This window comes from Octodon degus, unplaced genomic scaffold, assembly GCF_000260255.1.
Source record: "Octodon degus isolate 3935 unplaced genomic scaffold, OctDeg1.0 scaffold00062, whole genome shotgun sequence".
NCBI lineage: Eukaryota > Metazoa > Chordata > Mammalia > Rodentia > Octodontidae > Octodon > Octodon degus.
This window is the reverse complement of record NW_004524638.1, coordinates 7,253,871-7,267,408: the sequence shown is the minus strand read 5'-3', so window position 1 is coordinate 7,267,408 and position 13,538 is coordinate 7,253,871. Positions and strand designations below refer to the sequence as shown.

Sequence of the window (13,538 nt, the reverse complement as noted above, 5' to 3'; positions counted from 1 at the left end):
TGTACTGAACGGATGACGAAGCGTTCAGGTAACGAGGAGCTGTAAGTGTGAATTTCTGCCAGATATGGCCTCAAAGAAGGTCCAGGAGTATTCACTGCCCTCGAGCTTATTCAACATTGAGATGTTCCTGGCGTGACCAGTGAGATTGCCTTTTGAGGAACTTTGACATTTTGTCAGCCTCAGGATTCAGATGCTGTAAAATATTATTCCATATTTTAAAAAGGCCTTATGCAATAGGAATAAGTTTTTTAGTGCTTCTCCAGCTTCTTTACTCGGCTTCCAGTTTTTGTGAACGTGCATCCAGCTTGTAGGCTGCCTGTTCAAGTGCTGCCACCTGCTCCTCAACCACATTTATCTGATCCAGGTGAGGCTGTAGTTCAGCATACTTCTGATTTAAGTCCTTCAAGCTTCTATCAATGATTATAGCAGTATCTTTCATTTCCAGATACTTTAAGCTGGTTAATTTAGTCATGTTTTCCAGGAACTTACAGTCTTCCCTGTTGGCTGTCAGCTCCCTGGGCAGGTACACGGCCATTTTGGAGAACGTGTGCCAGCGAAGCTCTGTGACGGTGGCCTCGGCGGGCCCCTTTGCTTCCTTGGCTGTCTGCACAGTGGCATTGCCTCTGGCCAGCTCCTCCCGCCGCATCGCCGGGACGCACTCAGCTGCCGCTATGCCTGGCCCTGAGCTGCTTCCCTGGAGTGCTTTAGAGAGGTTAGCTCATTCTAAGCATTGCTACTTTCCCATGGGGCAGGCACAGTGAGGTAAGGGACCTAGGGTCCACAGTAAGTGCACCACGGGGTGGGAGTCAACCGGCTGGGCTCAGAACTGGGGTTTGGAATGTCCAGGCTGAGTCATGGCCTTCATGTGTGTCTTGCAACCGCCCTGCAAGCTAGTGCTATTACCAAGCACTACTGAAACTCATTCATTTAAGGTGACATGAGCATAAGTGACAAGGCTACAGATGGACAGTCGTATTTGCCTGCCTCCAAAATCACAGCAAGCTGCGCTGACTGGTCGGGCCCTGCAGGAGCATGTTCTGCTACTGCAGGAACAGGAACATTGGGTGTTTGCTCCAAGTCTCCTTTTAATGGGCCCCCAACCCAGACCCCCTCCACAGACCCTTGGATTCCCCTTCCTGTTTCTTTTCTCGTTGTCCTTGATCTTTACTTGCCTGTGTCATAAGGTCCAGCTGGACGGTGGATGCTGGTGCTGAGCACAAAGGGCGTCTTTGTCTCCGCCTGGAATGGACTGTTGGAAGGCTTTCACTTCTCTCCCAGGGTCTTCCTGACCCAAGGCCCTTTGGTGTTTAGGGTAAGGCCTGCATGGCAGTAAGGAAAGAGGCTGCTGCCTGGCGCTCTGCTTCCTGTTTGCAAGAGAACTTGGCCAAGTTACCAAGTTACATGCCTTCTCTCATCTTCAGTGTTCACATTTAGAGTTGCATAAGATTTAGGGTTGGTTGTTTAATTTTTACTGTAGTTTTTTTGTCAAACTGAAGGACACTTACAATAAATCGTAAAAGTGCCTCCAAATACATGGTAGGTACCCTGCCTGCTACTCTGTCATGGGGAATGCAGACTATTCTGTGGAATTTACGCACAGAAATCACCGAATGGGATAATACCGGGCTTCCTGTGACAGGCGAGGTATGGCTCACAGGTCAGGGCACTCACTGCCTAGGATTACGGTAACAAATCACTAGCTAGCTGGTGGCTTCCAGCAGCAGGGATTTCTGACTGGAGTCTGTGTTCCTGCATTTCTCATAGATCTGGAGGCCAAAAGGTAGACATCAGCACTTCGGCGGGGAGAGCCCTGCTCTCTCTGAGGACCTCAGGGGAGAACTCACCTGGCCTCTGCGTGCAGTTCTCCTGGCTCAGCAACCTTGGCCTGAGTAGGCTTGAGCTGCAGAACTCCAGTTGGCCTCATCTTCACAGGGCCACATCTCCTTGTTTCCACGTCTTCTGTCTCCTACAAGGACACGGTCTTTGGGTTTAAGGTCCACTGGATAATCCAAGCTGTTCTTATCTGAAGATCTTTTATTAATCACATTTTGAAAGACCTTTCCTACAAATAAGACATATTCATAGGTGCCAGGGACTTGGGTGTGGACGTGTCTTTGGCAGGGCATCACTGAACCGGAAGGTATCACCCTCTTCAGTGATTTCTATGTGTAAGTCCTAGAGTCATCTGCATCGCCCACGACAGAAGAATAGGCATGGAACCCACTTTGCATTTGGAGGTACTTTTAAGATTTCTTGGGGATTATTCTTCAATAATGACTTTTAAGTATCTAGTATGTGCCAGACCCTACGCTAAGCACAGCAGGGATGCAGAGATAATCAGGACAAAAATGCCTTGGGGCTCAGCTAGAAATCTCTCTGCAGTTTCAAGCCTTGTCCTTGAGGCTTCCTCCTCCTGTGCCTCCCTCCTTCCTCAGACTGGTTTCATTGAGATACAATTCCTAGCCACGAACATTTATATTATTTAGGTCAACTGCTGAAGAAAGAAGCTGCAAGGAGTAAGATAACTAGCTCAAGCTCACATGGAGGGGAAGTGGCAGAAGTTTGGATTTGAGAGTGCATTTCCTATTACTGGAGCCCGCGTGCTCAGCCTTCAGTGTGTGCGGCCTCTGCCCTCCCTCTGGGGGCTCTGATTCCTCATCTGTCTGGTGCGGAGGCTGCCAAGGTGCTTTCTGAAGCACTATCCTCCAAGCTGACATACAAAAGAGAACTCCCTAGTCATAGGAACTGTTTGGTGCAAGAAGGATTTTCTCAAATGGAAATTTGCATGTCTTCTCTAAGCAGGTCACCATTTAGTAATACATCACATGTCTATTGGCCTGGTTTAGTGGGTGTACAGTGTATAGCTCATTTCAGCTTACCTAATCCCCACCCAATGGACACCTGATTTGCCTGATTGCCCCGCAGAAGCTGTGAGCAGAGGATCAGATCCATGGTGAGGCCCTAGGGAAGTGAGGGCTGCCCTGAGGCCCTCAGCCCCCTGCGCTCACTGCTTTCCTGCTGACCCCAGGGTCAGATGAATGGCAATCTAATGGCATCAACAGCAGCTAAGAAATTAGTGTGGTGTTTTATTGATGACCTCAGTAGGTGCTCTTGAGTGGAAATTAAGTCTTGAAATAGCTAATGAGGATGTGAAACCATCACAATAGGCAAGATATAACCAAGTTTTTGTATCTGGGAAAGCTCATAGAATATTCAATCCAGGCTTTTACAAGCTTTGACTAAATCTGATATTTTTAATTTTAATACTGTGAAAGGCCCATAATTCATTGACTAAGCACTTGTTCTGCTTTGTATGGTAAAAACGGCTAAAGAGAAATCTCAGAACTACTCAGTGACATATTAGAGTAGGCCCTTTGGTCATTTAGTGTTGTTGGAAGATGCATAAGACTTGCTGCCAGAGAGATAAGGAAACAAGTACTCAAACAACTAGCTTCTCTGAGAGGTCTGAGGCACAATCACTTGAAAGTCCAAGTGTTTTCAATGTATTTCCATGAATGTTACTGAAAAATTCTTCATGTCAACGATGATGGACATTGACTGGAAAGGCCTTTTTACAGAGCCCAAGTAAAGAGTACCAGAAAAAGTATGTTATCTGTCTTAGCTATTTTTCTTGTTGCTGCGACAAAATACTAGACATCTAAAGTTACAGGAGGAATGGCTTATTAGTTCACAGTTTGTAGAGGCTAAAGTTCATAGTCAGCTGGCTTCCAAGCAGGGCAGTAAGGCGGGCAGGGATTGCAGAGGAGAAACAGTTCATGGTGGGCAGAAGGTAGCAAAGCAACGTGGGGTGACCACAGCTCTTTCTATCCCTTATATCTTATCCAGGCTACTTAGGATGGGTAGCACTCGCACCCTTAATCGAGCGCTCTTGAGTCTAGTGTTGCACCATGGATCAATAGATCCAGCCACCTCTGAAAAAGCCCCACCTATGACTGCATGAGGCTTTGGGAGGCATCTAGACACAAGCGATAACATTATCAAGGGTCATCGAGTTTCTTAACAAACTCAACTTTTTTGGTAGTTGGGCTAACTGGAATGCAAGAGCTAGGTGAATTTTCTGAGCTGGCACCGCATGTATAATTGATTTGCTTTACTGTCTATCACAAGCTCCTGAAGTAGAGCAGGCAGGGCACAGTGGGGTGCCTTACCTGCTGTAGTTTGATGTGAATTGCGGTAGCAGGTAAGTTGTCTAAGCAATAGCAAATCTTTACAATGCTTGAGCTTGATGGGGATGTGCTCGTCACCTTGCTGTCACTCTGACTGAGTACCTGAGGAGAACCACTCAAAGACGGATAGGTTTACTTTGCCTCACAGGTCCCCAGGTTTCATGGCTGGTTCCATTCTTACAGGGCTGTGGTGAAGCAGAATGGCAAGGAACAAGTCACTGTGTTCATGGCAGTTGATAGGCAGAGCAAGGCAAGGAGCCAGAGAGCAGGCGCCAAGGACAAGACATAGTCCCCAAGGTCATAGCCCACTCACTTCAGCTTGGCCCCATCTCCTAGGTCCTCCAAACCTCCCCTAGATGCCATCCAGTTATAAATCTATCACTGAATCACTCTACTGGTGAAGTCAGGGAGGGCTCTCGGGTTCTAGCCTATTACAAGAGCTACACTTTGAACACAAGAGATTTTTGGGGGGCATTTTATCCAAACTGTAACAGGGAATAAACTGATAATATCTGGTATAAGCAGAGGTTCCCTTCTCTACTTTGGAAAAGTATTAGAAAGGAAGTGACTATTAAATCAAGGATAACAAGTGACCTGATGTTTTTAAGGATGGAAGATGACCACTGAGCATAAGGTATTGTAAGTACATTTAAAAATTCACAGACATACTGACAGTTATCCCTTAAGGTAAGTGTCCCTAAGGGTAAATGCCATGATTTAATGAGTGAGACAGTCACTGATTTTCAAAAGACACTTGTGAACACAATGAGATGTCATCACAATGCACCATAATGGCTAAAATGATAAAAGGCAGAGATCATAGTAAGAGTTGGTGAGGATGGAAATGACTAGAAACCCCACAGACTGGAACTGTCTACGGATGCAGAACATAAGCAAATCCAATGACCCTGCAGTTCCACAAGACACTAAAATGTTCATGCCACAACACTGGAAATGACCAGAATACCCACCATGTATCCAACAGATGGACTCTTACTGTGTGTTTGCACGAGAGAATCCTGGGTGAAAGATTTATGATAATACTCAGTGATCTTGACAAATCTCATAAATAAAATTTTGAGGCAAAGCAGACAGATACACAGAAGAGTGCTTCTTGTATGAGTCCACTTATACACAGTTAAAAAGAAAACCCAGAAAAAGTTAGCACTGGAGCTATTCAATGTCGGGAGAAGGACTAGCTAGCAAGAGCAGAGAGGCTGCTAGGGGTGTGGATGAGGTACTGTTTCTGAGTCTGCTTCTCGAGCTGGGTGTGTTTATCATATGAGATGGTAGTGATCTGTTCTTTTATAATAGGCATACTTTTGTGCATGCATATTATCCTGGAATAAAATATCCCCTGTTCTATGAAAAGTGTTTGAGTGCTGAGAATTTGAAACATTTTTCCTGTTAATATTGTTGAGCATAATAGGTACAACCATAATGTATCTATTTTCAGAGATACTGAGATACAAATAGCTGTCATGTTTTAAATTCCCAAGGAAGTGTTCAGGTCATATTGAATCCATTTGTTATCTATTTAGTTTTTTCTATTTGTGTGTAGTATATATTGATTGCACCCCTTGTGGGGAGTCGCCCCTTGCACAGGAAACTCTTAATTCTATTTACTTCCTCTCCTTTCCTGCCTCCCCCTTCCGCCCTCCCCTGCCCTCACTGCTTCTTCTTTCTGCCCATCCCTTGATCCTCTTCCTTGTTTGGTACAAGCTTGTAGTATGTAACATTGGTATAGTGGGGCGCAGGCACATGGACGGAACATGTCTTAAATCTTTTCTTATCCCTTTCCCTTCTCTCCCTCTCCCTTCCTCCATCTCCTGATCCCTTTGAGAACAATTTACCTCCCTACTTCCTACAATCTATCATTTATTTATTTATTCATTTAAATTTTAGGTATTTGGTACAGGGTCTCACTACATAGCTTGGACTCATAATGATCCTCCTGTTCTCAGCCTCCCCAGCGCTGGAATTGCAGGTGTTCACCACCAGACCAGTGCACCCAGGGGTGGGGCTGGTGTGGCATGTGCTGTTGGGGGTTGAATTCTAGTCCTTGCACTTACTTAAGCAGGCACTTAGTCCGCTAAGCTATCTCACTATCCCTTTAAATGAGATTTTTAGATTATTATTATTATTATTATTATTACTTTTTTTTGGTAGCAGGGATTGAACTCAGGACCTTGCACTTGCCAGACAGGCACTTATACCACTGAGCCATCTCCTTGGCTGCTTTTTATTTTTGCTCTGGGTTTCCTGTATAAGAGAAGCAATGTGCTGTTTGTTTTAAAAAGCCTTTCATTGCCTGGTGGGAGAAACAGCTTGTTAAGAGGGAAGCTGGAAATTTAGTAGCCAAATTTCTCCAAAGCCTTTGCATAATTGGTGGATGGAATATTAAAAAAAAACCTTGTCTTTTACACACACACACACACACACACACACACACACGAAAAATATGTATATAACCTGACATAATATTGATACTGCTTTGTGGAAATCTTCAATAACCTTTTAAATGGGTTCATCTAATATAATTATATTTTACATAGTCCTGCATAACTACCATTTTGAGAGCTCTTTTTTCCTTATCTAGGACCGTACAGCAACATTTTTGCCTTCTGAATTATGATCTTTGTTATTTTCTATATGCTATGTTTGGGAGCATTAGAATATTTTGAGTTTGTATAACCAGAAAATATTTCACTTTTAGTTTTCAAAGATATGTTTGCTAAGTATAAAACTCAATGAGGACAGATCTTTTTTTCCTGTCCTTTGAATAAATAAATCTAGTTTCTTAAAAAAACAAAAACAAACAAAAAAAAAACCCAAGTATTATAACTTTCATCTTACCTACATTTCTTTTTCTGAGGAGTCTTTTCCAGGTACGACTGACATTAGAAGCATGTATCGGAAAAAAAAAAAACTGATTTTAAGGCTAAACCATTAATCACTATGTCATAAAGATTGAATGATGTTGAAAAAATTAGGAAAGGATGTTCAAAATCATTGCTATTGCCAAATACCTTTTATCATTATTTATGTTTGTGGAAAGCTAAAAAGCTAAGTGTCGCTAGATAAAATAAAAACTATTAAAAACTTGATCTTGATTTTGACTTTAAAAACTGTAATTTTTCATTTATAAAATGAACAATCTATTAGACTAATAGCATTTGTACATGGATTAAAAAGACCCAAGTGGGAGCGCACGCCTGAAGCTTTGTCATTGCTGTGAGGCTGCATCACGGAGAGCTCAGTGACTGTGGGCTCCGGCCAGTGTTTCTCTTTCAGGAACTAGTTGTGTGACTGAGGTGGCCAGGGGTCCGGGAGATGGACGTTCAAATGCTGGCTGTGCTTGGGATCGGGTCTTGGGTCCAGCATCTGTATGGCAAGGCACACTGTGATAATTTGGTGCGTCCGTGTCTCAGTGCCTTGGATGTGTGCCTTGGAGGAGTTTGGTCAGTGGTCACTACTGTCACGTGGCCATGTCCTGGTGCTTCCAAACTTGTCCTGTAATGAACCTCTCCAGGCTGTGTTTTGGAAATGTGTCTTGAGGCTGGCCAAATAGCCCAACAGATTAAAGTGCCTGCAAGCAGGCTCAGGGGCTGGGGATTTGATCCCTGGGCCTGCCGTGCTGGCCCTATGCCTGGGGTGCACTGAGAAAGCAATTGAGACTGGGCCTGTAATCCCAGCTTTTGGAAGGCTGTAAACAGGCAGATGACTTAGTGAGACCCTGAACACACTGTAAACCCTTCCCTAAAATACAAAAAGAAGAAGAAGAAGAAGAAGAAGAAGAAGAAGAAGAAGAAGAAGAAGAAGAAGAAGAAGAAGGAAAGAAAAGAAAAAAAGAAAAGTATCTTACCTCAATTTTCTTGGGGAGGGCCTTGCAGGTTTTACCTTTATTTTTGTGTTTCTAACTTTTATTTTTTTCCATAATTTTATTGATAAACAGATAGCAATGAGACTGTTTCAAATCAAATTGGTAGGACAGTTTCAATAATTAACATATTGCATACATTCTTCCTAGTGGCTAATTGCTGTACAAGATGCGGACATGACACTCTATTTACAAACACCATTAGAACAAATCCCTCTATTCATTAATAGAATGTAACTATATAACAATCCTAATCACTTTGAATACACAGATACAAAATGGACATACATCTGTATACCCTTTTTTGTTAAGTTCTGTTATTTGAATATTATAGGTGTGTAAACTCAGCAAAATATTCTAAAAGAGTTCAATAGTCCGTAATAGTATTGGGTCTTCTGCTTCACCGGCAATGGCAGAAATTGTTGACCCGAGTCCCCTCCAGCTCAACATAACACCATGGCTTTACTTCTTATACTTCGTTTTTATACTTTTCTGCTGGATGGTTAGGACCAAGGTAAAGCAGGACCTATGCAACAAGAGTTGTAGCTTTTGGGTCTGATAAGGTCAGTGAAATCCCCTCAGGATTTATCCTGAGATCCTGTACCTCAGATTGTAGAACCTTTGTCAGTGTCAGCCATGTGGATGAGTCACAGCCATTGCTTGGCCAATGTGCTCTCTGTAAAAGCCTGAGAGAATGTTTTCTCTCCATGTGACTCTCCTTAGGCACACTCTATATTATCGATCACTTTCCTCTTTGGCCCCATAATCTCCTTGATCAGAAAATTTGGGACACTGCCGAGTTAGGTTTTACCTTTAGAAAGTTCCAGTAATTATTATCATCAAACGAGCTTGAGAAGGATTGCTGGGAGGTGCTGCAGTCTTCTTTCCTCTAATGATTGTCCTTCCAGGGCGGGTCTTAGCTCCCAAGTGCCGTGAATTCTACAGGACTACACCTGTCTTCCACAGGGTCTCTCCGGGCCACTGTGGGATGAGGGAATGTGCGTGGAGAGGGCAAGGTGAACGCCCCATGTCAGGGATGGTGAGCGGCTGCTGAGTCCCAGCAGGCAACAGGAGGCCTGGGAGACAATAGGCAACTTGGCAGCGCGAAGAAACAGAAGAATTGTCCCCCCCCCATGCTAGGGCTCAGAGGGAGGAGGGCTCTCCCAAGGGAGTTGGATGCTGCAGACCCAGATGGTCCCAGGCACAGCAGCCAGGCAGTGAGCCCCCAAAACCTGCCTTTACTGTGGGAGCCCAGGGGAGCTGGGGCAGACTCAGGTAGAGGCAGGGTAAGGGTAGATGTGGTGGTTCGTCATGTGGTCCTAGTGAGGGAGAGATGGCTCTCTGGTTTGCAAAGGGGACCTGGAAGGCCAGCAGTCTTAAAGGTGCTTGGTTCTGCAGTTTCCCATGCGTCAATGTGCAGTTAGGGATGCGCACTGAACTTGTCTTTTAGTGTCTGCGTCTACCTCCCCAGCTCCTCACCTGCATCTCCAGAAACAAGCAGCCTGGTTGAGAGGCACCTGGGCTGACCCAAGGGCTCTTCCCCAGACCAGACGCACTGCTCTGTCCTGACAGCTGCGGGTGCCCTCAGTTGTAGGTGTGGATAATTAAGGTAATGAGCACTTCTCCAGTAGCTGCTAAGAGCCTCGTTAATCTACACATGTTGCCACGGGCAAAGCATGGCGTTGAGGGTGGGAGGGCCAACAAAAATAACTTCAGAAACTCATTAATCAGACGCAGTGAAGCAGGCAGTTCAGAACGGGGAGTTCTTTCCTGCAGTGGTCAGAGGATTAGAATTGTTTTTTTCTTCTCAGACATGAAAGGGACTTGTTAAGCAATATTTGGGAACATCTAGGTTATTGTGCTGGAATTTATGACTGAAGTGGTTGATGCGAATGGACTCTGTCCAAAGGCTCCAGTTGGTGGATCCTCTACTGGCTAGATAGGCTCAGGTGGGTGCTCAAGGTTTCTAAACCCAGAGGAAGGAAACAATGATATCACACAGAGAGACCTAGCCAGTGACGCTGAGGTGGCTTGTGCTTCCAGCCGACCTTTTACTCCTTGATGTTTTCCAGTTACCCTGAGTCCACTGGAGATATGAGACTTCTTGCTGGTGCGCCTCCTCTAGCCCTAGCCTCTTCCACCATGGTGGCCTTGGAGTACACATTCCAGATAGCAAAATAGCAACATGGGATAGAATTTGACCCACAGTGGACTTCACATGCACAGGAAATGAAGTTGTATGAAGTTAAGCTGAGGAGAGTCCTCGGTCAATCTTGTTACTGCAGCAGAAGCTGCTCCATCCTAACCCATACAACATGCGCGTCAGGCCCCACACACCGCCCTGTTGAGGGTGGTGACTAAAGTAGTTGTTTCCCATGTGCTCAGGACAGGAAGCCTGCATCTCAGTGTGGCCTTCTGTGCAACAGTTCACCAGCAACCTGGGGTCTGGGTGCTGCGTGGACTCTAAGGCCCTTGAGCAAGTGTTCATTCAAGAGCTGATTAGAGGATCTGTGGAGCCTCACAAGAGAATGTTGAGAGCATAGTCCCTGCCCTTGTCACCGTGCAAGGCAGTGACACTGGCTCAGAGGATGGTAGAGATACCCTAATTTTTTCTTTGTATTTTCATAAGAGTCTACAGGGTCTCACTATGTAGATCTGACTCATAGTGATCTGCCTGTGTTCAGCCTCCCAAGAGCTGGGATTACAAGCACGCACCACCACGCCAAGTGTCAATCACTGTCTCAGTGCACCTAGGGAGTAGGGCCGGCATGGAATGCTGGGGATCGAACCCTGGCTGCTGTATCTGCCTAAGCAGGGGCTTGAATCTGCTGAGCTATTTGGCCAGCCCTGAGATACCCTAATTTTTATGTTTGTGGGTACCATGAAGTGGGTGCCTGAGTATCTGGACTGACAGATTTGAAATGCAATTTAACTTGTATATGACTATGTGTATACATAGATTTGAACTACACAATGGCAGGATTTAGAGGTGAAGTCAAGAGTGTCTTGAAAATTGCCATGAACGGGAGAGCTGAGAGCAGAGTAAAAGGATAAATCCATGACAATAGGAGGGAAGGTTGGGGAGGGGCTTTGGGCTTGAATGTGGACAGTCCTGAATTCTGTGCTTAAGAGTTCAGGCACTGGGGAGCTATGAAGAGTATTTGAGAGACAGAGTGACATTATTTGGCATAGGTTTTTTTGGTTGTTTGTTTGCTTTAGGTATGTTTTGCTTTTTTCCCTAATGCCAGGCTCCTGTCTCTTTTCTCTCTGGCTGCCCTTTGAAAGGCACGTTGTGAGAAGCATGGTCATTTCATGAAAGCCCAGGTAGCAACCCATGGTTTCACTTATTTAACCCTCATGAGAACTGACTGAGGAGATTTAGCTGGACTCACTTCAAAGTGGAAGAAATGGAGGCTCGGGAGGTTATACGATTTCTTCTAAGACAAGCATTCTTTGTCTTTCTTGACAGTGTGGTGCGGGAATGGGAAGCCTCACAAGTGCTACAGTCGTTGCCCACTAGGAAGAAGGCCACATAGGTGAGACTTTCAGGAAAGTGTAGAACCACGAGCAATCCTCACCTGAAGGCCATGGCACTGGTGGGCTTTTTACTCAGGTGTGGCAGCGAGCCAGTCTGGGCTGAGAGCTCGAGGTGAACACGAGCTGTCTAAACCTCTGCATTATCGGGCCATGTCTTCATTTGCCCAGGTTTAGAAAGCAGAATACCACTGAGTGGGTGGCTCAAACAACAGCCACTTAGTCCTCATACTTGTGGAGGCTGCAAGTGTGAGATCAAAGTGCTGGCTGATTTCATTCCCGGTGAGGGTTCTCGGCCCAGCTGTGTCCTCACATGCCTTTCCTTGGGGCACGTGTGCATGAAGGAGCTGAGGGCAGGTGAGGCAGGAGGTGGAGAAGGAGGTGAAGAGAGACATCTTCTTAGACCAATCCTACTGGGTTAGGGCTCCGTCCTATGACCTCCTTGAACCTAATTGCACCCTGAAAGTTCTCTCTCCAGATACCACTGCACTTCCAGTCCAGCACTTCAGGATACGAGCCTTGAGGGACCCAACTCGGCACACAGCAGCTGTTGTCCACCCCTTCTTCTGAGAAGCCCTTCCTTCTTGATTCCTGTGGCACTGCATGCTTGTTCCTTTCTGCCTCAGTGTTCTGTGCTCCCTGCTTTAGCCTCTCACGTCCCTCAGCATCATGTGGCCTTGACCGTGTCTCGCTGCTGTGCGCTGCACATTGTGTCCATTTTCCTGAGCAGTCTCAAGCGCTTATGGCCGGAAGACAACTGAATTGCCTCCGTACTTCCCCAGTGATGAGCGCAGGCTTGGCCTTCTCCTGGGAGCTAGGCTTGTACGTCTGACTGCCAGCTGACACCACCTTCTCAAGAACAGCCCAGGGAGCCTGGAGCCGGCACACTCCCATGCTTCTCACACCCACTCTGTGAGTGGTGCTTGCATCTGCACGAAGCTGTGCCAAAGACTGGCTTGAGCTTCTCCCATTCCTGCACCTCTCCCTTTCCATTCCATCATCCAAGCTCCAAGAGATTTCTACCCTCCATTTTTCACTCCTATGAGGAATCCTCTTCTTCCTCTCCTCCCATGCCACTCTTGCAATCTAGGTCCCATCTCTGATTTTTGGGTTGTCCTGATAGCCTCCTTGCTATTGTTTCCTTGTACTCTGCCTGGGATGTTGAGTTTTGCCTTGCCTTTCTCCGCTTTCTACTGTCTGCTGCCACTGGGTAAGTTCAGGATGCTTCTCTTTTCTGGCCACTCAAGGAGTCTGCTTTGGTGCCCTCAGGCAACTCTACTACTTCTTTAGTATCCTTCTTCCCACCCCCATGTTGTCTTTAAGACCAGACAATACCAAACCTGTCCACCTTCCTGGCCATGTCACGTTCCCTCTCTTTGTATACACCGTTCTTTGTGTTCTTCCACTTCGGGTGTCTCTTCCTTCTTGACCCATCATCCTGTTTGGATCGCGTAGTTCTTATGTGCTCCAACATATATTATTGTGAATGGATCGCAAGCCCACTTTCTCTACTAAACTGTTATGTCCTTGAACGGAGGCACTAAATTTTAAACCTTGTAGCTCCTGTATCCAAGCATGTCTACAGGTCAAGAATGTGGTGTTTAAGTGTTTGCTGGGGTGGAATGACTGAATGATGTCACTGGCAAGATGTTAGTGCTTTACATGTTTCACTTTCAGTAACCCTGTAGGTGGGTGTTAGATCCCTTGAAAAAACAGGCTGGGAGTTCACTCTCATCTCATAGTGAGTGAGGGTTAGAGTCAGGATTCAACCCTAGATCTGCCTGGCCACATGCCATATTTATTAATGCATCTCAAGCATCCTCCTGATTTCTGGAAATCTCTTCTTCACCAACAACATATTCCTCTGGAGTTCTACTGAGGAGGCTGTGAAAGAGGAGGAGTGGGGAGATAAAAAGGAAGTATAGGCGGTCTGGATT

At 45.7% G+C, this 13,538-nt stretch overlaps 1 protein-coding gene across 1 annotated transcript; it reads right to left on the bottom strand.

The window, feature by feature from the left end:
* Window positions 1-268: 268 nt before the first annotated feature.
* Window positions 269-12,495, bottom strand: LOC101565642 (biogenesis of lysosome-related organelles complex 1 subunit 2-like). Its single transcript, XM_012515404.2, has 2 exons — window positions 12,376-12,495; window positions 269-694 (listed from the first exon to the last, which is right to left on the bottom strand). The coding sequence occupies exons 1-2, from the start codon at window positions 12,493-12,495 to the stop codon at window positions 269-271; spliced, it is 546 nt and encodes a 181-aa protein (XP_012370858.2).
* Between the last annotated feature and the right edge of the window lie 1,043 nt (window positions 12,496-13,538).